This window comes from Diadema antillarum, unplaced genomic scaffold, assembly GCF_040938485.1.
Source record: "Diadema antillarum isolate AM-2024a unplaced genomic scaffold, OU_Dant_1.0 scf00000206, whole genome shotgun sequence".
Taxonomy (NCBI): domain Eukaryota; kingdom Metazoa; phylum Echinodermata; class Echinoidea; order Diadematoida; family Diadematidae; genus Diadema; species Diadema antillarum.
The window spans coordinates 72,141-99,167 of NW_027271095.1; the positions used below are offsets into that span (position 1 = coordinate 72,141).

At 36.7% G+C, this 27,027-nt stretch overlaps 1 protein-coding gene across 1 annotated transcript in view; it reads right to left on the reverse strand.

Moving 5' to 3' along the window:
* Positions 1-2,456: 2,456 nt before the first annotated feature.
* Positions 2,457-27,027, reverse strand: part of LOC139724058 (uncharacterized) — a 50,515-nt gene continuing 25,944 nt past the window's right edge. Inside the window, exons 5-14 of the mRNA XM_071635261.1 lie at positions 18,386-18,515; positions 16,871-17,049; positions 14,198-14,335; positions 11,676-11,813; positions 10,993-11,130; positions 9,921-10,058; positions 8,840-9,006; positions 7,455-7,674; positions 3,550-3,747; positions 2,457-2,634 (exon numbers count right to left, since the gene is read on the reverse strand). Coding sequence (XP_071491362.1) covers positions 2,542-2,634; positions 3,550-3,747; positions 7,455-7,674; positions 8,840-9,006; positions 9,921-10,058; positions 10,993-11,130; positions 11,676-11,813; positions 14,198-14,335; positions 16,871-17,049; positions 18,386-18,515 — 1,539 coding nt within the window. The 3' untranslated portion in view covers positions 2,457-2,541. The remainder of the gene's footprint in view (positions 2,635-3,549; positions 3,748-7,454; positions 7,675-8,839; positions 9,007-9,920; positions 10,059-10,992; positions 11,131-11,675; positions 11,814-14,197; positions 14,336-16,870; positions 17,050-18,385; positions 18,516-27,027) is intronic.

Here is a 27,027-nt window from a genome sequence, read left to right on the forward strand (position 1 = left end):
CAATCAAAATGCAATTTCAGGGTATAAAACCATAACTTAATCCCTACATCCAGCAGAAAACCCCACACCCCAGTTTGCATCAGTGGTCACAGAGAAATGGGGATCTTTACAAAGCATGTCTCTTCCCTCCAACTTTTGTAAGGAAATACATTAACCATATGATTGTGTTCACATCTTACAAATACCAGGTTATTCATTGTGTTCTATGACAAAAATTTCTTTTGAAAAAGTGACTGTATGTTTCTTTTCATTTTCAACTAAAGAAATTGATCATGCCTTGGGCACCATTTCATGGCGGAGGCATAAAAATGGACAACATCAAATAGGATGCAGATTTCTGAGTTTTGCAAACACTAGTAACACATGAAAATGAATAATTAAAGAAAGATATGAAATTATTGACAAAGTTTGAATTCATTTGTTAATTGCCCTGTAAGTTGTGAGCAAAATATTTTCATTCATATGGATGCCAAAAGCATCGAAGTGCTACACTTGGGAGAAATGGACTCAAGAAATGCATTATGAAGATTCATATTTCTCAATGACCACTGAACCAAACTGAATTGGGTTTTCTTAAAGATGTACATAACAAGTTATAGTTCCATACTCTGAAAAAGCATTTAGATTGTTTAACTATTTTGAAAGTTATAGATGCGGAAAGTCCAAATGTTTTTTTTTTTTTTTTTTGGGGGGGGGGGGGGCCCATACTGTATAGCACAAAGCTGCATTTTTTTGCATTTTGTATATCAAAGATACACATAGTGATAACATGTTTCAATTCAAAATTCTAAATAGCACATAACCACCTTTTTTTATATTGTACTTTACAGAATGTCTGTCTTACGGAATGATACTCTTCTCTTCAGTACTCTTCAAAAAAGAAAAATCAAGGGATTCTAATGTAAAAGCTGTGATAGCCTAGAATTATTTTCAAATGCAAAGTAACTAGGTCTCATAGGTGCATAACAAATGTATGAAAGAATATGTGATGAATGTGATGACTGAAAATACTGAATAAAATCCAATTATTCAGACACAATGGAACAAAAACTCTAATCCAAACTTACTATGTGGCCTCTCAGATTTCAATCAAAACTTTGTATACATTTCTGTAGTACTGTTTGTCCAAATCTCCATTTTCAATTTCAATGACATAAGTTTGATGTACTGTCCAATTCAAAGGAGCTATTTTCAAAGGACTCACATAATGATTCACTGTGTTTTCCTATGCTTATTTTAAGACCAAGGGTGTAACAACACTTCGACATCATGCCTACTTTCTACACAGCTATGTATCTCAGCAACCGCCCAATATCAAATCTCTGCTAAGTAGGTTATTATTCTTGGTGATATTGGTTTGATCCATTATTTGTTTGTCCATGTGTTGCCAACTTTATGCAAAATGTTCAGAATGGATCTGGATGGTATTTTCAGGGAAAGTCAGAATAATGATATTTTAAGATTTTGAAACCCGTCTACACTGCTGCTAACATAATACTTTTTTCCGAGATGTCTGATCAAGAAATACACTAGAGACAACCTCATGACAACTGCAAAGACATCACAAAATTTGATCCAGACACCTGCAATGCTTTTTGTATAGTGATGTAATTCAGAGTTTATAAAAAATAAACAAACAAACAAACAAATTGCTCCAACTAATGTCAGACCTTTGGGGAAATGGGCTGCCGAGGCAGAGGTTTCTTTAGTAGGACCTGTCCATACTCCTGAATATCTATATTGTACATGTTATAATGACTGTACATTCTTACATGGCTGCATCTTACTTTTCATTTGTGGCAAATAAAGTGCATAATTCTATACATACGTGTATCTATATATCTAATACATAATAAGCAAGTACAACAATACAGAAGTACACATGCATCCCACCAGTGAATCTGGCACAGATAAAAGAACAACTTGTAAGATAAAACAATTTAAAAACTATGCAAGTATTAACAAACTTTTTAATCTTAATGATCAATGCACCCGTCCACCTGATATTAATTTACTAATATGTAATCATATTGTCTTTGCTTCAATAAAGCAATGATGGAATTGGGCTAATGCCAATGTTCATGTACGAAACTACTGTCCCTTGTCACATTTAATGTCAACCCCCCAAAAAAATAAAAATAAGAATAGAATGAAACAAAAACATTAGATCATTTTAGATTCTCTGGGTGTAAATGCTCCCAATGTATCAAAAGTGTGACTGGTATTTTCCTAGAAGCTGTCAATTAACAAGAATCAGAGGTATATGGGTATGAAGACATTCGATACATAACAATTGAATGGTGAATAGTACTTCTGGTTGAAAATCACCTCTGGAGTACCTCTTTTTACTCCGTTCTTCATCTTTTTGCACTGATTTTATGATATGGATTGAATATTTAACAGAGCCAACTGACGAGCGACCTCATAAATCAAGATGGACTCCTACTTTTCTCTTTTTACACTTTTCTTTACACATTTCTTTTTAAAAATCTTGTTTATGCTATGGATTGAATATAAACGAGGCAACTGAATGGAGAACTTTCATCTTTCACCCTCGACATGATTTTCGGTAACTCCGTTGATGCCATTTACAGGACCAGCCTCACCATCAACAACTGCCGAATCAGGAACATTCTACATATGCAAGATAAAAATAACGACAGAAAATTGCATGTTTCATTCTACATATTCCTTCGTCACTTCCTATAACATCTTGTGTGTACAAAGGACATCATGAAGTAGCACATCCTACAGACCCAGTAACATGGGCACACCACACAATAGGAAGTAAGCGGGCCCGACTTGGGACATATTAGGAAATCACCTTAACGAATCACATGCAGCTTCATAGGCAGCACACACAGAGCCAGGGAATCTCGCCGGGAGTTAACCATTACTTCTGTGCACTTATTTGCTGATGGGCAATTCTATCCTAGCAGGCCTGAACTACCCATGGTTTTCGAATCTATCTTGATGGGCAGCGAATGAATGTCAATTCAACAGCGTGAACCTAGCGAGTAATTGGCAAGAAAAACAAAAAGAACAAAAAAACTGAAAGAAGAATTTCATCAATTTCCCCACACTACAGGGGTGTTTACATTCCAGTGCTATCCCATACTCAAAATGATTTTACTCAAGAGTAAAATCAAACAGACAATGATAGAAGTCTCAGTCATTAGAATTGGACTAAAGCCAGGAAGCTGTGGATATTATACAAAGTTTAATAAAATTTCATACAACATGTACTGACCACAACCAGACAGGCAAATTAGATGATGCAATGATATCACCATCTTGCAATGTTAGCATGGATTTCTTCACAAAACTGTTATGAATTACCTTTCCCTCTAAAGTCCCCATTACTAATTTTGTGACAATACTATAACAATTTGGTGAGAAGGATAAAGAATATCCTTATCAAATTAGTTTCAAACATACAAGTTTCAGTATAATTTTGTGGGCTGGTCTTTGCTCTCTACTGATTCTCAAATTCCCACAAACTTTCTACACAACCCACCACGTTACCAATAGAATCTTCAATGAACTCACAGTTTTCTCTCTCTGTCTCCTTTCTCTCTCCAGCTGAAAGGTAGACACGGTGAAGGCACCGAGACCACGATGGGTGATGAGAGGATTAGCCCTGGGCTGGATCAGGCGTGCCAGACCCACAGGTTTCTCCAGCTCCCGTCTCCGGCTCTCCTGCTTCCGCTTCGCTTCTTCCGCCAGCGACAGCTTCTCAGCGGCAGCCTGTCCAAATGTAGAAGAAAAGCAGATGGGTATGCCCATAAACTACAACAAGACATTTTTTTTTTTTTTTTTTTTTTTTTTTTTTTTTGGGGGGGGGGGGGGAGGGGGGAGGGGGAGGAGAGGGGGTCCCTCCTTCTGATCCTGGTGGGATCATGTTGTGACAGTATTCTAATCTAAATCCAGTTTTACTGAATACCCTACCACTCTGCTTGTTAGACTTTGATCTATTTATTACCTCCAACTTGCACATTGTCATGGGGAGAAACCACACTTAAATCCCCATTCTGTTCAAAGAAAAACATAATGAGCCAGTGGATTCTGCTGGACCCTTCCCTTCTTGGTCCTTCTTATCCCAAGTGACATTCTTTCAAGTTTCTATCATTTACTTTAGTGGCTTAGGAACATCCAATTTTTCTTTTTTTGTTTTAAAAAAAAAAAAAAAAAAAAAATATATATATATATATATATCTTTTTACGGAGTGAATCTCCTCTTTAACTAGTAAACCTAAACAACATCACTACACACACATGTAGTACACATGATGTATGTTTTGCACATTTTTTTCCCGAGGCTGTCCTATTTTTAAGCTATTCGCTTATTGATGACAGCCTTCTGCATTCACATCTTACAATACATGTACCAAATTTGGTCAGATCATTTATTTCACTATCTGAGTAGCTCCCAATCGAGATGTTTTCTTTTTCTTATCTTCAATGTTGTTCATTGTACACATGGTCATTGCAAACAACCATTTCATTCACTAGTATTTTCCATATCTAAATAATACAAACTTATTGCAAAGTAGAATTAAGGATTTGTACAAGAAGGTGAAATGTCATGAAACAAATACAAATACAAACAAAAGCATAGCAAGAGTACAATACATACACACCTGCACCAACAAGCACATATGAATACACTTAACCCGCTGAGGATGAGTCCCTAGTATACTCGGGCTAGCGTCTATGGGAAATGCGTGTTGTAGCAAAATCAAACCGTCCTCAACGGGTTAATATACAAATCATTTGAGCTTCATGAAATCACCATGAGTTGAAATAGCATTAACTAGTAACCAAAGGAACATGGAGGGAACTTTAAAAAAAAACAGAGCTTGTAGAATTAACAATATCCCTGAGTGAAAAAAAAAATATTTGCATTCATGCATATATTAAATAAACGAATGGGCATTCATATTCAGAAGAGATAAGAGAAAGAGGTACAAGTAAAGCAATTGGACAAGATGACACACACACTCACATTCAAACAAACACAGACAGACATAGAAACATCCATGAAAACCTGACCAAATAAACAACACAGGACAAAAGGGTCATGAGATGAGGAAGGTGACGTGCATTCAGCATGTCAGTACAGCTCACCTAATATTAATATATGAGAAATGAAGACATTCACTTAATTAAAGAATGCTTAGGAAAATTAACATCCTCTCATTACAAAAACTAAAACTTATCAAAATTACTGTGCATGCCTCTGATGAAGAAAACACAGCTCATCTTTCCTTTACAGATCAGTGTAAGACTATAATGTCCTCTGAGTGAAGATTTAAACCAATCAGTAAAATCATTGACGTCACAACCAAATTTCATTTCTGGAATATTGTCTTTCATCTTTTTCACAACTGATTGGTTGTACAAACAGTTATCAAGATCAGTTACTTGCCCTTCCAAATTGTAAACAAGGTATAGAAAATCATTGTTATCGAGTGCGGTGAATGCCAAATTGCAAAAATCATTCTTTTGGTAAATAAATTGTTGCAACTTTTAATCAAAATCCAAAATGCTATCAGACATTACTGTTGCTGGCAAAAAACTGCCGACACCCTGACAGCCACGTCGACATTAATTGACCCATGACAAAACAAGAACACCTCAGAAAATATTAAACAGAATGATAATACAGTCGGAACCGAGACTGGGATAAGCACTACACATACATTTACACAATACACACACATAACAGGAGCAGTGGGTATACAGACAATCATAGAGAAGATTACATGAGTGACAGGGCATAGAAATAAGAGATTGGGGGAAAACATCTGGGCTCCATTTCATAAAAGATGTAAAGGATAGCAACTCTTGCTGGAATGGAAACTTTCCATAGCAACAACCAATCAGGAAGCTGGATTCTTGTAGTTACCATGACAACTGCCATTCCAGTGAGAGTAAATATCATGTCAACCTTTCATGAAATGGAGCCCTGGACTCCTGTTGTTTTTGTTATTTGTTACCAGTCAAAGGAGCTGAAGAATAAAGTTTGTATGGTGGGAGAAGAGTGGAGGAAGAGGATGTTAAGAGGGCTATTTGAGTGCTTTAGGGAAAAGAGCTGAACAGATTTGAATACATGTTAGATTGATATTTACACAATTTCTTTCCTTGCTAGGTATCGAATGCAAAATCACTTTAAATGTGCTTTTCTACATCCTTGGAAGACGGAGCTAATCTGCATGATTTTTGCATTATAATGATGTATATTTATGTGTATTTCTTTCACTGTTGAAACCTTGCCTACAAATTTGGGATAAACAATTATTACAATAATGAAAATCACAACAACAATAATGGTAATAATGATAAGATTAAAGGGATGGTACAGTACTGATGGAGATGATAATTGGGCTTTTAACTTATGAAATAGTACAGAGCATACCATTTTAAGAGGAATTTAAAGTTTATTTCATGAAAATCGGGTTTGGAATGACTGAAACATCCAAAAACAAAGTAAAACAAAGCAATCATAATAAAAGGTGGGTCCCACACATTATTAGAATCGCTCTGTTTTGGATATCTCAGCCATTTCAAAACCAATTTTCATAAAATAAATTTCCTCATGGAATTACATGCTCTTTCATATTTCATGAGATGTTTCTCATTATCTCACCACAAAAATGTTAGAAACCTGAAATTAGGTCCCAACCAAACTATACGATCCCTGTAAAATGCTAATGATCATGATGACAATGACAGCAATAAAATTACATTATTAGTCTAGTGAATTTGAAAATATTTATGCTGATTTGAATTCTTGCAATTCTTGCTAAAAACAAAGAATGAATAGAAACCATAGACCATTTATTCGGATGAATCAGGTTTGAATATTTTTTTTCCTTAAGCTGAATCTGAGTAAAAATATTAAATTCCAGTCTTTACAGACAGTGATATATGCAATACTCCCCTCTTAAAATAAATAAAAACAAACACAACTTTTTCTCACCCTGCCCCCACCCCCCCCAAAAAAAAAACATACAGACCCCCAAAAGTGGGGGTGCTAGGGCATAGTGGATAAGACTCCCGACCACCAATCCGAGGACCCAAGTTCGAATCCCGCCCAGTGCTGACGTCCTTGGACAAGATGTTTTTCCCACCATGTCCCTCTTGACCCAGGTGTATAAATGGGTACCTGGCAAGACTTGGGTAATAATAATGGCAGGGCCCTCTGGTAGAGCAGTGGCAACACTGAAGAGGCTACCCTGGGTAAATAAGATGATGATGATGATGATGATGATGATGATTATTATTGTTGTTATTATTATTGTTATTATTATAATCATAATAATAGTAATTGTTATTATTATTATTATTATTATCATCATCATCATCATTATTACTATAATAATAATTACTATTATTGTTATTGTTATTATCATTATCAAATGATGTCTGTTACTATGACAGTGTCCACCAACCCTGAGTTTGATGTCAGCAGCCTTGCGCTCTTCCTCCAACTCCCTGAGTCTCTCCCTCTCTTGCTCCAGCTGCTGGGCCTGGTCCAGGCGCTGCTGGACCAGCTCCTCACTCCAGAGCTCCAGGTGCTCTCGTTTCTCCTGCTCCTGTCTTAGCATGGCCTCCTGTTCCTCCTTCAGTCTCTCTAGCTCCTCCCGCTTCTCAATCTCCTCGCAGAGGATTCTGGGATTGTAGGAGACACACTTGACGTAAGTATGAAGTTACCTACATGTAGCACTATATGAAGGACTATGACTCAAAAGAGTAAAATCACATTTTTAAGCAAAATGATTAATTGGCAGCTCCATAAAACACATCTTCTGCTTGATTATAATTCATAGTCACCTTTAATATTCCAATATCAATTATCAGTCTGAGATCATTAGCAATTTATTATGTCCAAATGCAGTTTGTAGTTGACTATCATGTAGCAATTAGAACTTCTTTCTTCAGAAAAAAAAAGAAAGAAGATAAATGGTTATGAATAATTATAAGACACAACATTCAATAAAGTGTTCTATAACTATTTGCATCCAATCATTTTTGTAATTCATTTGAAATAAGTGGTATTTAACATCTAATGATTTAGCACATCACATTGTTGGACAGAGCTTGGTGTTCTGTGGTCTGATGACTAACCAGGAACCATCCACCCCACATGAACGAAAGCAATGTGAAAGCCCGGTCACACAGCGCTTTGCGGCTTAATCACGGCTAAAACACGTCAAAAAGTGGTCTCCGGTGAAGCAGACAATGTTGTTCACGTTGATGTTGAGTTTAAGACGAGCTACGGTCGATTTATAGACGTGGCAGGACGTGGGGAAAAATCGGAATGGCGACGGACGCGGTAAAAAGTTTTGAACTGCTCAAAACTTTATTCCGCGGACAACCACGGGTGGCACACGTGGTAAAGAGGTGCAAAACACATGAAACACACGTGATAATCCGTGTTCCGGCAGTGATTAAAACTTGGGGAGACGCGGTAAGACATGGGTAAGACGCGAAAGTTTAGCGGTCTGTCACGGGCAGAGCACGGTCATCTGACGCGTGTTACGAGTTGGTATCACAGGAAATAGCGTGTGTTTAGCGGATTATCACTGACAAATGGATTTTTCTGCGTACATACACGTGGCTGGACGTGGTTAGCCGTGCTTAGGCAGTGCTTCAGCAGTGGAACAGCCGTCAACGGCCATACCCCGTACAAAGCACGGCCAAACCAAAATTGACCAAAAAATTACCACTTACGACTATGTCCACCAGATTTTCATAACTTTTTGTACGTGATTTAGACGCGGAGTGCTGTGTGACCGGGACTAAAGACAAGCTACGAGAGAAAAGCCAGTCATACTTGGATTGCAAGGCACGGACTATTTCCTCATCCTTCTTGGCTTGCTTCTCCTCCTCCAGGGCAAGTTTGAGACTGTTCAGGGATTCCTCAAGTTCCGCCAGCCTCTTTTGCTCCTCCACCTTCAATCTCTCTTCTATCTCAGCTCTTTTCGTCACATCCTGGTAGGCCTGGTTAAGCAATAAATGTCATCAGCAGTTACTCATTGCTATATTCTTATAGAACGATTCAAAATCTCACACACATACACACACACAAATGCACAATACTGGAAATATAATGCCATCATTCTCATGTGTTTCACATTTTATTAATGTCAAGTTGCCATGTAAAATTTTTAATACCAGTGACAAAAACAGAGTGTCACTTAAGCCAGTTAATATAAGTCAAAACATAAATCAATAGAAAGTGATATTTTCCATCATTTGAACATCATACAGAGCTTTATAAGACAATAACCAAGAATACAATTGGGGCACAGTTTACTTACCTACCGGTAAGAAGATTTGACAAGACAAATGAGACAATGAAATAAAATGATCATTGGACACTTTTTTTTTAATTCTCTTAAACTTTCCTTCCCAAAGTTTGTTCCTACTTTTTTTTATTCAATACATTACAATTTAGGTCAAGAATATAACTTTAGAACACAACAAAGGTGTGACAAAACATTAAAGGAAAATTTTGTGTGAGCTTGCACTAAGCCATAAATATTGAACAAAGAGATAATTTTTTTTTAGGGGGGGGGGGGGGCTTCACTTTCAGCAAAAAAGAAAGGTCATTTGTACCAACAGGGCATGACAGTTTTTAAAGTCACTGAGATAAGCATCTGTGATGTAATGATTATTCAATTAATTCTTATAAATGGTGCTTGCCAGCACATCCAACTGATGCCAAATTAGTAAAAAGATTGTTAATACATTCAACGCAAAATAATGCAATGGAAGCTTTCCCAAATGTCAATTGACAGACCATTCTTGTCACCTGGTCTACCCTAGTTCATTCTTTGAATATGAATTATAAAGGCCAAAGGAAAAAAAAAAGAATACTTGTGCAAAAATGTTCACTTTAACAGCATCTTTACCCTCTTCAGCTCTTCTAGCTCCTTGGCCTGTCGCTCCTTCTCTTCTTCCTCCAACCTCCTCCTCTCTTCCTCCTCCCGTGTCCTGGCTGCCAGCTTCTCAGCCTCCTCCAGGGCTCGCCGTTCTGCATCCTCTCTTGCCTGTGTGGACATCGAAGATTACAGATTACTCTCATTGGTAACAGTGCACATCAGGTCTGTCTTCTACCTCTAAAGTCATACTTTGGGGTTGTAGCTCTCATCAGCAAAAGTCAATTAACTCTATATAACTGGAACTGGATTGATTGAATTGGGTTGATTAAAAGAAAAGAATGTTTGTTTTGTAGTGTGTATGCAGATGCTTTAATACATCTCTTGAGTGAGTGCCAATATGTTGATATAGCATGGACTGAAGAGAAGGAATTAATACTTACGTGGGTTTAGAAATTAAATTTATGACAGATAATATATCATTTGGTTCTACTGGTATTTAAAAATTTGGCACTGAATTGTATTGCTATGCTTGTAAGGCAGGAAATTTATGACTGGAAATAAAGACGAACAATACCTCATTATTATCTATGTACAGATGGCATATTGGGGAATACCATAGCAACAAAAAATTCATTGCAAGAAGTAATCATAAGCTGCAAGTGTGTCAGGAAAAATAGTGTCTGTTCAGACAAATGTTTTCTTGAAATGTCATGTCACAATGTTCTGAGTCACAATAGCCTGTTTTCAAAGTGCTCTTCTAGAAACATTATGATGTATTATGTGTTAGAATTGATATTATATGTTTGATACAGAATAACGAATATCTCAGTGGAAAAAAAGTAATTGAAAAAAAACTATATGACAGGAGTGAAACATTCAACAGAATAACAATTTAGACATTTTGATCTTTGGATCTGAAACAGGACCGAAGCATTCTTTATCTTTTTTTTTAAATTTCTGTATTTGTTTGCTTGTTTGTTTGTTTGTTTGTTTGTTTGTTGGGGGGCTAAATTTACTTTCAGTTTTCCATTCATTCTTAGTTGCTGGGTTTCTACAGGAATTGAACATTCATCACCATTGTCAATATAAAAAAAGAACTCACAGCTCTGAGGGCATCAATTTCTTGTTGGGTCTTTGCTTTCTCCTCCATATCCCTCCTGCGGTTTTCCTCCTCCTCCTTCTCCTTGGCGATTCTCCTCGCAAGCTCCTCTTCTGCTTTCCTTGTAGCCTCATCCCTAGCCTGGAGAGATGAGAACACAGTAGACAAGACTACATTAATGACAAGCCTTAACACCATGCACTACTCACTCATGCAGACTCACTTGTAATCTTTGTGACATTGATCACTAACTTTAGCATCATTGCAAGCACTTTTTAAATACATGCATATGATCAGTTGGCATCATGACAGCATAAACTTCATAAACTGTATGCTATAAGACTGAAAATGATTATCACTCCTACACTCCAGATGATGACTGCAATAGAAATTATCATAAATCTTGCAATGAAGGTGACATATGACATGGATCAATGACTTCATGAGAAGTAATTAAAGATTATACTCACTATCAAATTCCAGTACTAATTACAGAATGGGCCTTTTTCTTGAAGTGAAGCTCAGGACATTAAGAACTTCACTCATCCTCCCCTCTTTCTTTACAGTATCATTCCCTCAAATCCCAGCCTGTCTAAAGATTATTTTCAAATTGCGTGTTCCCCTTGCACAAGAAAAGAAAAGGGAGAGATCCTTAATATCTGCTTCTATGACTTGTGTCGACTCACAGCTTTCAATCGGTCCATCTCCTCCTGTGTCTTCGCCTTCTCTTCCAGTTCTTTTCTCCTGTTTGCCTCCTCCTCCTTCTCCTGAGCCAATCTCCTGGCTAGCTCTTCTTCAGCCGATCTCGCTGCTGCATCTCTGGCCTGGAAAATATCAAAGGATGAATGAAAAGGCAATGTACCCAGCAAGATGATAACCTGATAAAGTCACAGACATGATAGCAGATACAAAGACAAAATAAGGTGATCTGGCAGTAAATTAAGCAAATCTTTATTTGCTAAAATCAAAAGCAAAAGGATGGTATCTTCCCTATCTCCTCTCCAAATTTGCAGCCGATTATTTATTTATTTATTTTTTCATTTGAACCTTTTGTTTTTCAAATAGAGAATGCTAGGTTCTTTGACTGAATACATTTTTTTTTCATCTATCTGGTAACCTAATTTCTGACTTATCTGATGTACAGTAGTCCTTTTTTTTTCTTAATGAAATGGGACAAAAAAAAGTTGAGGTATCTAGAATTACCAAAGTCAAAAAACTGATGTTTGCTGACTTTGTGAGCTTCAGTGGTCATGGTTAATAAATGAAGTAATAAAGGCAATTTGTAGTTTTCATACCAATATTCTAAAATATAGGTAAAGTGTAGAATGACATAAATGAATGACAGTTTAACCCACTGACGACGAGTCCCGTGTATACTCGGGCAGGTGTCTATGGGAAATGCATGTTGTAGCAAAATCAGTCCGTCCTCAACGGCTTAAGAAATTTATAAGTCTCAATCAGATTGTGAATCTTTTTACGCTCTAATCGAAGTTTTGCAGGTCAATGCTAAATGAGTTCAATTCAATGCCAAACACCTACACCCAACAATAAACACTACAAATTCTTTATCACAAAGATGAGTTTCTGTCACTTAAACGTACCAGATCATCTTTTCACTTCTTATTTAAATTTTAGATAAGTTCCTAAAATTGATGATAGCCGGCCAGACGATATTGATGCATACAAAATTTTTATTGCTACCATCATTAACAACATTTTCAATAACTTCAATGCAATCATTATTACAACAACCATATGACAATATCAACAATATTTTGATATCTTAATCAGAGCTTGAAGGAAAAATGTGATTAATATATGCAGCTTTGCATTTGCATGATGACAATTTTTGTCAACAAACACAAGTAATGTATGCTTTGCCAGTTTCAACAGCAGAATATAATATACACATAATGAGTTTGCTTGAATTCATGTAGACAGGTTTGCTTTATTTACTTATTTTATGGTCTGTGTTGAACATTTATAATTGCAGAATTTGCAGAAACACAAGACCCTCAGAATTACAGCCTTCAAAATAAAAAAGATTTCAGCAATTGAGACAAACTTGCACTGAAATCACACAGAAAAGAGCACAGCTGGACATATTCAAGCCACACAGCTGATAAAATATAAAAGAAAACGGAGTGAACATTTGAAATATTTAGACAAAAGTTCCATTCAGTTGTCCATACTATTGCTATGCAATAGTTGTTTGAAACTTGCAAAATGAGACAATTTTGGCTGTTTATTGTTGTTGTTGTTGTTGTTGTTGATTTATTCATTTGTCTGTTTGTTTGTTTGTTTGTTTGCTATGTTTCTGAAAGAATATTCATGGTGAGGTAGGATGAGGATTCATGAAACCTGACTACGCTTCTTACTTTGAGGGTGATATCTCGTCTTTGGTGTGTTTACAAGTACAATAATGTGGTGTCTTTTTTATTCTAGTGCACCTACCTACGCAAACAGACATGGAAGCACTGTATGTCTCTTTGATGGATTCGTTTGCAGTTAAGTATACAGGATGCTAATTGTAGTGTAAATTGAATAATAGTTCTGACTGGAATGTAAATGGAATTCAATTATGGAGGAAAAGGGAGTGTAGGTACAGTAAATGCAATGAACATTGACTGGCATTGTTCCAGTTGGATGCAGTGAGCCATACACTATGCTATGGAGTCTTTTCACACTGTAACAAAATCATAAAAGTCATTGTAAAGACATACCACATGACTCTGCACTTTGTATTGTATTTTGATGTTCTGAATATCACGCACAAACAAACCTACAAAGGTTTATTGGTTCAAGGCAGTACTCAGCTGCAATATTACCGAAGGTTGTGTAGGTTCACTTCGATACTTTCGTGTTCCAGATTAATGGTTATTTACTGATTGAACCAAGCTATTATCTTTCCAAGCACTGGACTCTAAAAAAGTTTTGTGTCACAGATAACACCATATAAAAACTTGAAATCTGAGGCCAACACTTATAAATTCTTGCTGGGATGGGTTGCAAGAGATCACAAGTCAAACAGTTGACACTTTGTATTTTCTGCTCTTTTTTTGCCTTTCATAGGAAAAAGTTTGTAAAAACTGGGGGGGGGGGGTAGGGGAGGGGCTTGATCACAGATTATCATATTCATAATCTTCAGGCAACCGACAGAGTGTCCTGTCCTGCATGTTCCTAAAGATCTCTTCTGATCTTTGCTTACAGCCTTCAGAGCATCAATTTCCAGCTGTGTCTTTGCTCTCTCCTCCATCTCCCTCTGGCGGTTCTCCTCCTCTTCCTTCTCCTTGGCGATTCTCCTGGCAAGCTCCATCTCTGCTCTCTTCGCTGCTTCATCTCTCAGCTGGTGACGAAAACAGGCGTCACGATAGAAAAACATCCATGGAAAAAAAAATTCTTGCATCAAGTTTTTATCTTCATTTTAACTGATTGACAAATTGCCCTTTGTTGACATAAATAAGTACCGATTACTGTGTTTTAGCAGTATCCATGATAAAAAAGTCATGGGCATACATACTATTTTCTTTTTTTTTTGTCATAGCTACTACTAAAACACTGAGAATTAGTGCTTCTTTACATCTCAATAAAGGGCAATTTGTCAATTAGTTGCAATATTTAAAAAAATGAGCGTAGTAACAAGCCAGTTGATTTGACAGATCTTATGAGCGTGTGTGTGTGTCTGTGAGTGCATGCATGCCCTAGTGCACGTGTAGGGTGGAGAAATGAAGCAGCAAGCATAAACTTCAAAAGATAAATATCCAAAACTTTACCCCCCTAGCTGCATTTTGATCGTTAACATAACACATCCTACAAGGAAGTATATTTAGTTTTTAAAAGAAAGATGATAATGCAAATATGGTAAGGACAAATTTTGGATATCTGCTCTGCATGAACACAGAAATTTATTTGCATACAAAAGCGAATCAGCTTTGCAAACACAAATAAAATCAAATTGTGATGCCAGAGTACAAGGTGCAATGTCTAAGAAATGAGTTTACAGGCAACATAAGAAAATACATTTGCCGTAAGTATTGAGTCGTCCACAGTACAAGCAATGCTTTTTAGTGGACCACTCATTTTTTTTCTCAGAATATAAATCACGCAATAAGTATGGTTTGAAATGCTGTATTCATGTATTTGAGTTATTTACTGCCACTTGCTCTTCATCTTGCAGTCAACAAATGTATACTAAAGATCAACTGTAATCTCTTTGCTTTATGTTTTGTGAAGAAAAATAAATTGAGAAAATTCATTTGTAGTGATAAAAGATAGTGAAAACATTTAACAAATGGACTTACTCTCAGACAATATGGAAGGCATGCTAGCTTCATAAACTTTGTGCATAATTCAAATTTAACAAACAATGATTTGGCAAACCCACTAATGTGTCCATTTATATAAATGATGTGCTTATACATATAGGAAATAACATTAAGATTAGCACTAGATATGATGTCAAAACCTGTTAAAATTCAATGATATTTTGCTTTACATAGTTCTATTACTCTGCTACCATAAAGGTGAATATGGAAAGCATATTTGATTTACTATATACTGCTCATGCAATCTTGTCATGTAAGTGTGCATGACTTGTATTGACCCTATCATCTAAGCAGAATGGCTTTTTCTGACTTAATATGTCAAGTTCTTGTGAACTTATCAGTGTAATAATGAAAGAGAAAATAAATAATTCTCAAAAACTTAAGCTTTAAGAGTAAAAGTAGCACTTTTCAAATCAAACTTGTCACTTTTATGGATATGATATACTGAACATGTCCAGATTTACATATATATCATCATAAATCAATAAATGGTATGTACACTCTGTTGTGTAAAGATGCTAATTCCTTGATTGTTCTTTTTTTTTGGGGGGGGGGGATGTGATTAAATTAGGGCAGCTCTTTTTCATGGTAAAATTGACTCTGTAAGAGCTGAATTAACTTAACAAAGAATTCTATTCACACAGAAAAGAGCTAAAATGCAGTCTGAAAGAGTTCAATCACCCTGTAATTTCACTCAAAAAGGAACAGTTCCTAATCACACTCTCATGCAAGCAGGACTTTAGTACCTTTACATTTATTGACCACAAAATAATTGATATGTGGAATGCACAAAAACAATATCTCTGCTTGAAAAAAAAATAGTGGCTCATAAGATTGGTGCATATGAATGGTGATTACATTGATTTGTTTGTTCAGTAAATTAGTAAATGATTCATATAAGTATGAATGGAACAAAAGCTGAAAACTAAAGAAAAAAAAAGAAGCAATTTTGATCACTTCATGGGCAGAATGTCAAACTTTCAAGACTTTAAATATGCAGCTGCTTGATGTGGCATGGTAATACATGAGGAACTATACTTTATCATCAGTTTGATCATCAATTAATCTATAGCTCTGATCATATAATTCAATAATAAGTGTTTGAGTATGCACACTGCAGCATGGAAAGGACCCAGGCATTTATTTCCTTATTGCCTTTGTTTGTTTGTTTTTAACTTTGCCCCAACCAGCTTGACACTCAACATACAGCAATGAATTATTTCTTCTTTGATATTTTTTTTTAATTGCCAGCCCGAACAGCCTGTAGAGTATACACAGCCAGATAGTCCAAGAAAACTTTTTATAGTGGCAGAAAGCTTGCTTAATACTCTCATGAAAGAGCACACTCACTTTACAGAAAAGAAAAAAAAGCACTTAAAGATTGATGTCATATTTGCAGCTTTTAATTCACCCAAACAAATTCTTCATGTTGTAATTGTTTGGGATGGAGGGGTGGATGTCATATGACAGCTAAGAAGGGACATTAGAACCAGGAGTGTTGATTGGTAAAGAACCCAAATACATAGAAGGAGGGAAGACTGAATGCCCAGTGATACCTTCTCCATCTCCTCATATCGCTGTCTCTGCCTCTCACTTTCCTCCACCTGCAGCCTCCGTAGCCTAGCAACCTCCTCCGCCTCCTCCAGTCTGTCCCTCCTCTCACTTCTCCTCCTCTCCAGGGCCTTGACGTGTGGCGACTCACCGCTCTCCATCCTCTTCAGGACATTTTCAATGGCTGACAATAAAAGAAGAACCACTTAATGCATAAGTGTTCAATGTCCTACTTGGCTACCTGGTATTGATCTTCTTTACAGACTTCAAAATGATGACTATTGTAAAAGTGAATATTTTCGCGCAACTAATTTTTCGCGCTTGGCCGGGTCAGAAGAATTTCGCATGTTTTTAATTCCGCGGAATCAAGACATCACGCACAGGAACGTATGGCAGGCAAAAAATTCGCATGCTTTTATTTTCGCGCTAGTTTCTGGTTGCGCAAAATGCATGAAAATTTCCACTTTTACAGTATTGTAAAATGAGGAATGTTCCCATGCACTTTAATTTCACGAATTTTGCGAGCAGCAACATTCGCGAAATTAAAATGCACGCGAAAGTTCTTGCCTACACAATATGCATTGGATGCCAGTGGCAAATCGCGAAAAATTCATGCTGCGAGAAAGGCCGTCAGCTCCAATGCGCAAAATTTTCATGCCACAAATATATCGTGTTTTACAGTAATTGTTTCCACATGGTCTACCTCACAAACAAAAACTTCCTTTCAAATGCACCCAAAAATCTGTGCCTAGGAATTGTACACATGAAATTCAACCATGCAGTCATATTTGGGAGCATAGATACCACAAATTTGATTGATTGATTGATTGATTGATTGATCGATTTTGCTTCCTTATTTCAGGGAGGACTTTATTTCTGCACTTTTAGTAAAAAACACGGTGACAGTAACTGATATCTTAACCCGTTGCTTTGCTAGAACATGCATTTCCCATGTAGAAACCTACCCGAGTATACTTGGGACTGGTCTTCAATGGGTTAACTATTTGCAACATAAAGTTCATTAACTGCAGAAGGAGGTAAATGTCATAAGGTATAGAAATGACAAACTATATAACTCAAAACAAATATATGTATAGATTCACATTGATCTTGCATTATAATGGTACATAGATTGGTATAGACATTGTAAGAATTCATTCTCTGAGAAGTTCCATATCAAACCACATAAATGCATACACACATGCATACACTCGTCTGGGTATACATAGACACCTAAATTGAAACACACATTGTTATGCCATCATTGTTCTCCTTCTTCCAGCAAAGTGCTGCTTCACTAGTGCCTCGGAACAACACATTGAAACATTCAGATTAATTGAAGCAAGTGCAATATACTAGCTTTGTATATGTTTACATACCTTAGTAGCATAGAGTAAGGATAAGAGAGAAAAATCTAGAATGTTTATATACAAGACACACAATCTATATCATCATATAGATGTGTCTAGACCTGTACATCACATGCCCTGATACCGCTCTGCCCCCACGTCGGCACCCACCTGTTATCCACTCCTGTCTGGTGCGGGGGTCTGGTGCGCTCATCTCATACCTCCTCTTGGCAGTGCTACTAGAAGTCTCCAGTGAATACAGCACAAACATGTTCTTGTAGCCCTTCTGGTCTGCAAGCACCTGCAGCCATGTCAGTGAGAGAACAAAAAGAGAAGAGAGATATGAAAATGAACGTTTTGTTCAACAATGAGAGAGATGAAGAACAAACGGATATGAATAGATAGACAGATATCCAGAGACTCCAACTCTCCCGCTTAAAAGGCTATTTTGTCAAAATCTCCTGCTCTCCCACTGAAGTAAAATTTCTCCCACTTTAGCTATATGCATTTCCCGCCCAACCTTAGTTTTGGTATATATGTTCAAAAATACAGCTTTTAAGACAGCATAAGAGAGCATTTATAATCCTGACAGCTTCCAGGGCCCACTTATGGGCCCGGGACCACAAGGAACATGGCATTTTGCTCTTGTGATGTGTGCCAATCGTACAGGAATATTGTGGGCATATTATGCACACAATCAATCTCCAGTTTACTAGGGGATCCAGGCAGAAGAATCTCCTGTTCTGACTATGTTTTGGGTTGGAGTCTCTGGATGTTAAAGAATGACTGAGAAATGAAAACAGAAAGAAGGGACTTACATATTTTGACAGATAAAAATATAAGATGCCAGCAAGAATATGTGGTGTAAAAATTAAGGAAGAGCTGTACATTGATATTTTGATACAAAAGTGAAGAGCTGCTTGTTGATTGACCAAAAAGAAAAACCTCACCCATAAATGTTTAATATTTATGTGTAGAAATTATCACATATTTTGCACAATGTATAGAATGAGAATACAATGTGAATACAAAACTCTACAAATATTTTATTTACCCTCTTTGGTACAGATGAATGTATGCTTTTAGCACTTTTAATAATTATATTGAACACAAAACAAAGAATATGTGAGATTCGTCTCATTAGACAAAGGTGGGAAAATTAACTGTGTGAAAAAGTTCACTCACAGAGTAGTGTAGAGTATAAAAGATGAGAGAGAAGCTATAGAAAAGACAGACAGGGAGAGGAAAATTCACTTGGCAAAAGATTCAAAGGACCAGTAAACACATAAAACATGTCCACATCAAGATCACTATTCACTTCGGTGCTCTTAGGAAAAGAGGCAGACAAAAAAAAAAACATTCACATGGAATTCTCATACTATAGATATCTATCTCAGTGAAAAAAGTTTGCCAGAGACATAACATTGATATCAGATTAGGAGATCAGGAACTAAGGAATGCTTGAGCAAATATTCCGAAAGGGTCACAACAGTTGAAATGTCAAAATGTCATCTGACAAGGTTTCCTGAGGATACATCAAAATAGTCATGACGCCAACTGTCATGTGACGGGATGTATCTTGACTTGAGTCATACGCCTCTCTGCCAAATATAGGTTTCTTTTATGATTATTTGAAATCTAATACTTTTCTACCAGCATATTGTATCTCACGTGCAGTATCATCTAATTGCAATAATCATATTTACCTATACCATTCCTTTTTTTCCTACAAAACCTTATCAGTTGTGAGTTTTCACAATACTGTACGCAGAATATCGTGGAAAATCTTCCCTATCCATACAATTCCTTTCTGCATAGATGTGCATATCTTTTCAACTTTGTATATACAATTATCATAATCAAATAATGCTGTGATATCAATTATAGCATGATTACTGAGGTACCTCTTTGTTTACGCAAACCATTCCATAATGGCACATTCAGTTAGCTTATACCACAGTGGATCCCACCATAGAAAGCTATCCTATTGGCAGTTTTACTTGTGGCAATATGGAAATAAATGAGCTATTAAAAATGAAAATGAAATGGCCTGACTGCTATAAAACTGTCTCTGTGAGGCATCCTCTCAATCAAGGTGAGCTGTTACAAGTACCTCTGTACTCCAGGCATCTTGTGTTGAAGCTGATGGATCTCTTTGTGCTACAGTGGTTCTCACAAACTTGACGACATTCATGAAGATTGGATGCTAACCAATCATCAACTGACAGACTACAGGATTCCTGGCAAGACTGTTACATCTCATGCATTTACACATATATGAATACAAATTTAAGAATGAACCTTAGAAGATTGCATTACTTTCCTTCCAGCTCTGCACCATTAATATATCACATCTGAATAGTGCTTTGATCATCATTTGGACAGAAGTGTGCTGTAACAAAATAATCTACCTATATAATTGATTTGGCTATTTTCCTTCCACGCTCTATAGAACACAGAATAAAATATATCTAGATCGTTATAACTATGCGAATAAAAATTTTGGAAATGAACTCACTTGTAGCGACAATTATCAAATAGCTTCTTTGGGAGAGTGAAGCACCCACTGAAGGAACAGCCCCTATATACTAGTAGCGTGAGATTTTGCAGAGCCAGCGTGCACTAGACCTTGTCCAGTGTGCGAAAGACAGTTTAGAATCCTGGCTCTGCACAATATCTTGCACTATATAAGGAAGAGCTTTTCCATCAACTGGAGCTTCACTTACCTGAAGGAGCCAGTTGATAATTGGCGAAACAGAAACATTGCTACAGACGAGTTCATTTCCATTTGTCTAAATTCAAGTTATTATATGACGATCTATGTACTTCAACTGGATGAATGACAAGAATTTACATCACTAGATAAAATATATGCCTTCAAAGTAGGTGAGATGCCAATATGAGTCCACTCACAGTGTTAATGAAGATAAAGTCAAAATAAATCTCAAAGGCAAAGTACGCAACTACCCATGTTGGTTAACAACCTTCTGTCATTGAACAAATATATGCCACCAATGTTCAGGGGAGATGGTCATACACATAACACTGTATATAGTGTACAATGAGCCATTTATGCAAACTGTAGATGATCATATATTACACCGTACACCATTGAATACCGTACACTGATCCATAAAAATGAATCATGACTATTACACTGTACACTGAACTATGCAGATGGATTGTGAATATAACACTGTGCAATGAACCATAGCCATAGATTATAAATATGCAGAAATAGATCATGAACATTAAATGAAAATGTATCTGTAACAAAGGCTCAAGATCATTACAGAAGTGATATAATTCTCTGTAGAGTTTAAGTTCTTTTGATCCAGACATTCACTTTATTTGAAGAACATGTTAGCTGGTATTTGACAGTGGGTAACGGAAAGTTACTGACTGCTTATTTACATCCATCTATCAAAGTTATCCCCATGAAAAACATAAATATTCAAGGTAATTTTAACAGAAGCCTGGATTACTTCACAGCTACGCTGGTACAAAATTACAGAGCCCATTCTCCTCTTCCCCACTGCCATTGTTTACTACAACTAATTATTTCAATGATGCAATATTTGTCTGCATTGAAGCTTTAAGATTGGGAAATCAAGAGATTACATTGAAAAATACCATCATAAAAAGAATGGATGATTGCCAACTCTGGGTGATAATGGCTCTGACAACTGGCTAATTAAGCATCACTGTGCCTGAATGATAACTGGAGTCCCTATTTAAATGCAGTATTGGTACTTTAGACATTAACAAGCTTCTCTACAGATCCATTCAGGACTTTCACTTTCTTCATGATTTTGCCTAGGTGTGATTTTGCCTCGAAAACATCAGCCTAACGCTGCACACTGGCACTGGTCCAAAAGTCCCCGACGAGTAAAAATCACTTGTCAGACCAGTAACTTTTTCAGGAATGGACCAGTAAAAGAAGGACAAACTGGGTACTTACTGGTCCGACAGACAGGTCGGACCAATAAAAAAAAATGGGTTAGTGTGTATCCCTGCATATAAGATATCACAGCATTGGGCAGAGTGACAGTTTGTGTTCATTTGATTGTGTTAAGACAAATTTTCATTGCAGAGTGTATGTTAAAAAAAAAAGAAGGTTTGTCGCAGGCAAGCACTGCTATATCATGCAATTGCTTTCATGTCATATTCATATCTACAAACACATTAGTAACATACTGAGATGGATAATATGATTTTTTTGTATGTATGAATGACTTCATATTTTTGTTTATTTCCATCACTATCATAATGGTAGGAATCATGGCCTTTGATATCCTTACCACGGTATCAACAAGGCCCTTTAAAGGTCCTGTTTACCTTTGGGAACAGTGATTTTAAAAATGTTCAAGATATCACTTTTGATGCATATATATGTGTACACTGTAGGTCAGTTGTATCACAAAACATCCTACCATATAAAAATTTTGCAATAAAGCCTAAAATATAAGGAGATATCACTACTCTTCTCATTAAACCATAACTGTAGAAGGTTTAGTCTAGAAACACTTTTATTGTAATAACTATTGTTCACATTTTATATATTTAGCAACACTTAACATTGATTACCAGTATACTGGTTCACCAGTTCAAATTTTTACATTGGTTGTTTCTGTCCCTAACTCACATTTTAGAACTATTTTGAAGCACTAATGCTGGGTTTTTGTTTTATCTGCAAATAGTAAATTATGCCTTTAACATGATTTTGACACACCAGACAAGTGGTCTTGTTGTCTCCAGTCCTTGATATGCACAGACTAGTCATACATGTGGATTATGTTCAATTCACTTCAGGACAGTATCATGTGCCTTGAAGCAAGACAAAAAGTTCTGCACATACATAACTAAAGTTCAGATCATCTTCAGTTATATACCTGATACCTGATACCTCTGATGTGATAATTATGTCATGTGGTGTGATCTTCACCAAAATTGGACAATACTGTCACAAATTGTCAGTGTATAAACTTAGTATTCTTGCATGGGTGACAAAGAACAGGAATTGTGCTTTAAAAAACAAAATATTCTTTGAACTTGATGCTAGCTAAATCATAAATTGATCAATTTTCACACAAGATTTACAGAGGACATACAGGGACATCATATTTTGAATTGGTAAATGATAGCATAACTGTAACCAGAGATTTTCTTCATAGTCACCTTCTGAAAAATACAGCAGACATGACATGTCTGATATGTGAATTTTGAACAAAGTCATAAAAGTTCTTTTAATTTGCAAACCTACAAATACTTTCAAATCCATGATGTCAATGAAAAAATGCCATACATATATTCAGGATGTTGTACGTAAATAGAGTACACAGAAAAGCATCAGCGGTTCAGTCTAAAAGTCTTTTTTTTTCAAGGCCAAATATTGCACCTGACTTACAAAGTGATTGACATCTAATATTGCAAAGGAAGTCATATCCACTAAAATATCCTTGGCAACTATAGGCTAAGTATGCTCACAGCTGATTGTTTGGCAGAGCGACAAACTTTGCCATGAAATGGAGACCATTATAGGATGTGAACTTGGATTTAGCAGCCATTATACGACTGTCTGAATGGCTGCTTTAAATCACAAATCACAACTACTATTCACAAAGAGCTTTTCTGGCACTAAACTTTGGAATCATGCATGCTACTGTAAGTCAGAATAAAGCAAAGCCTTCGGTGAAATGCCTATTATTACCCTGAAACCACGTCACATATATGAAATTTGACTACAGTACAATAAGCCCTATTTTGTCAAATCATCTTGAATGTACATGCATGCAGCACTGAAATGATTTCTGAACTGTGCAGGGAATGACACAAAAAAGCATAACACAGCATCTCTCAAATGCTATTTACATTATACACATTACTGTACTGTATATGCCAAATATTTTGTGAGGTTTTTATTTTCGTGAGTCAGGTGCTGTTCGTGAAATTAAAGATACATAAAAATAATGACTCTGATCCCCCATATGAATGTGACGCATACGTATACATTTCTCTGTTCACTGCAGTAGGTACCTGGTAATGCAAGACTTTTCAAGCTTTATGTCAGATATTCCTTGTTAAAGACCATTGTGTAGCTAGCATGGTGGTAGACTGTTGTAGTTTTGCATCAGATTTTACGTTGCACTAAAAAATGATCTGTGCAGTGCAAGTGACAAACAAATGTTATGCACAAATGATTTCATTTCACAATCATCAAGACAAAACACTTTATCATATAAGCCATATCTTTTAAGTAACAGAAGAGATCTGATCTCTCTAGGGTGTTTAGGTGGGTCCCATGGGACTCCCTTAACCTATTCCCTAAATGGAACCTGGGGGCCCATGTAATAAGTCAATGGGCATTTCAGAAGTCAGTAGTTACGTTCACACACAGTTGCCAAACTTGAAGTTTAGGTCAAAAACTTAACTGTCGATGATTAGCTCCACTAGTGAATTCACAATGTGGGTTCACACGCACATCTAAACTTTAAGTTACAACTTACAAGCGAACCCAACTCAACGATTACACCGGAAGTGCAGAGTCTTTGCTAGATGACCTTTTACATACCCATACAAAATAGCGCAGCTGGAGCCTTGACCCGGATGTGAACGAGAAGCAAGATTCGTGCAAACTCACAAGCTCATTGATTATCATCTATATAGGACGTTTTAGCAGTGCATTAAAAACGCGTATTGTTGTCCGCTCAATTTTTACCGTTCAATATCAGAGCATATTGAATGAAACGCATAGGCCAACGTATTAATTCACCATAGGCTACCGTTGTTACTTGCTGTTCAAGATCAAACCAAATTTAATTCTGTCTCGTCTATTGTGCGAGCGCTACAATTCACAAGCGCACAAACATCTTGCTAGTTTGCTTGTTTCATACGCAGTTTTAGGGGCTTCCCCTTTTCAGTGCTGCTGGGATGTGACTGCTAAGTCAACTTCAAAGATGAGTAGAAGCCCGGTAATTTTGAGCAGTTTATGCTTGCTCTACTTGATTGTATCTATAGACAGGGCTCCACACTAACTTTTATTTTTGGTGGCCCAAAGGCAAACATCCGACCTGTTTTTGGTGGCCCCATCAGGCCACAACATTCTTCATTTCTGAAATTTTGGTGGCTTGCCGTGCGTTTTTGGTGGCCCTGGGCCACCGGGCCACCATTAGTGTCGAGTGCCCTGGTATAGATGATAATAATCATATTGGATGGCCTTGATTCATGGAATACCAGGGAATATTGCACTCATTAGGGTCAATATTGAACTCATCTTCGATTCGTGCAATATTGGCCCAAACTCGTGCAATAGGCCTATTCTGTGGTATCCCATTCATAGCCATCCAATATGATATAATTATTGTGTCCACACGGAACAAAACTACGAGTGGGGACCCCCGTGACTGATGGAGAGAGCATAAACCCTAAGATGTCTCGTGGTTCTAATCACGTTAAGTTAAGTTTTCGACCTAAACTTAAAGTTTAAGAACAGCGTGTGACCCTAACTAATATGAAAAGGGTTAACCTTGCCACACCACACTATCTACAGTAATGTACGCTCACCACTGTAGTAGCAAGGTGTGGCCTTCAAGGGTAAATTCAAGGTAAAAAAGTAAATTAGATCTCCCAAACTTGAAATAATAGCTGGTGGCATGTGACCTGCAGTATGTATTCATCTACAACCTCTTTATGACACACATAGAATACACAAGTGCCATATAACAAAGAATGTACAATGGTAGGTACTTCATGGCTACCATAAGTTGTTTAAATCTCTATGGACAGACATTTCCTGGTTTTGAAAAGTACTCAGAGCAATAGCTTTTTATACAGTAACTCCCTGGAGAGTGAACAGAAGTGGAAAACAGAGTGTCACATTCTCTTTGCAACACTAACAATCTTTAGAAGTAGAAAAGAGAAATAATGCAGAGAGATGAACATCCATCAGGTTGCTAGGAAGGGAAGTGCAACCACAAGGTGACATGGCTAACTTACAACTTACCACAAGGAACTAGGAACTACTCTAGTAACATATGATATCAGTTACTTCCTCTTTTGTCAAAAATATTCCTGAATGAACAGCTATGGAAAGTGGTCAATTGTATGAGGAGTAGTGTAGAAAGAACAAATGATGTTCAGATCTGCAAAGACTTTCTGACAATATTCAATTAGTTAGTTTTACAGTTCAAAGTCTCCATCTTGCACCATTGGAGAGCAAGCACTTTTACAGCATCATGGGTTGCCTTATGCCATCAAGTCTAAAGAATCAAATTTATGTGCTTTGATGCAGTACCTTTTGGTCATGATGTCTGTCATTTTATGCTAGAATTTCATGTCTTTCATAAATGCCTTGTTTCAGTCATATACAATTGTTTGATTAGATTGCAGAACTCTGAAAATTTATAACTGATCTGATCGGAAACACATTTCAGAGAATTAACTTGCACAGTACTGTATTATTTTCAGATTTTGTGAAGATTTAATGAATCTTACAAGTTCCATTCGATTTTCCTCCAATATAGAATATTGCAATAAGATAGAGTCTTGCTATGATTTGATGAAGATAAGATGATAATTATATCTAAGGCAAAATTACTGCAGGACTTGGAGTTTAACTGAGAGCTTATCAGGATATCAACTTCCTCTTTCACATCCACCACCCAGTATCATGTTTGTTCAGGGGGCAAGACATCAATACAATACTGATAAATGGCTGATATACATAGTATGTCGAATGAATATATGGTTCTTGCCCTTTGAGACCAGTGACCCACACAATAACGCACAGAAATCAAGTACGAATGTATGCCCTA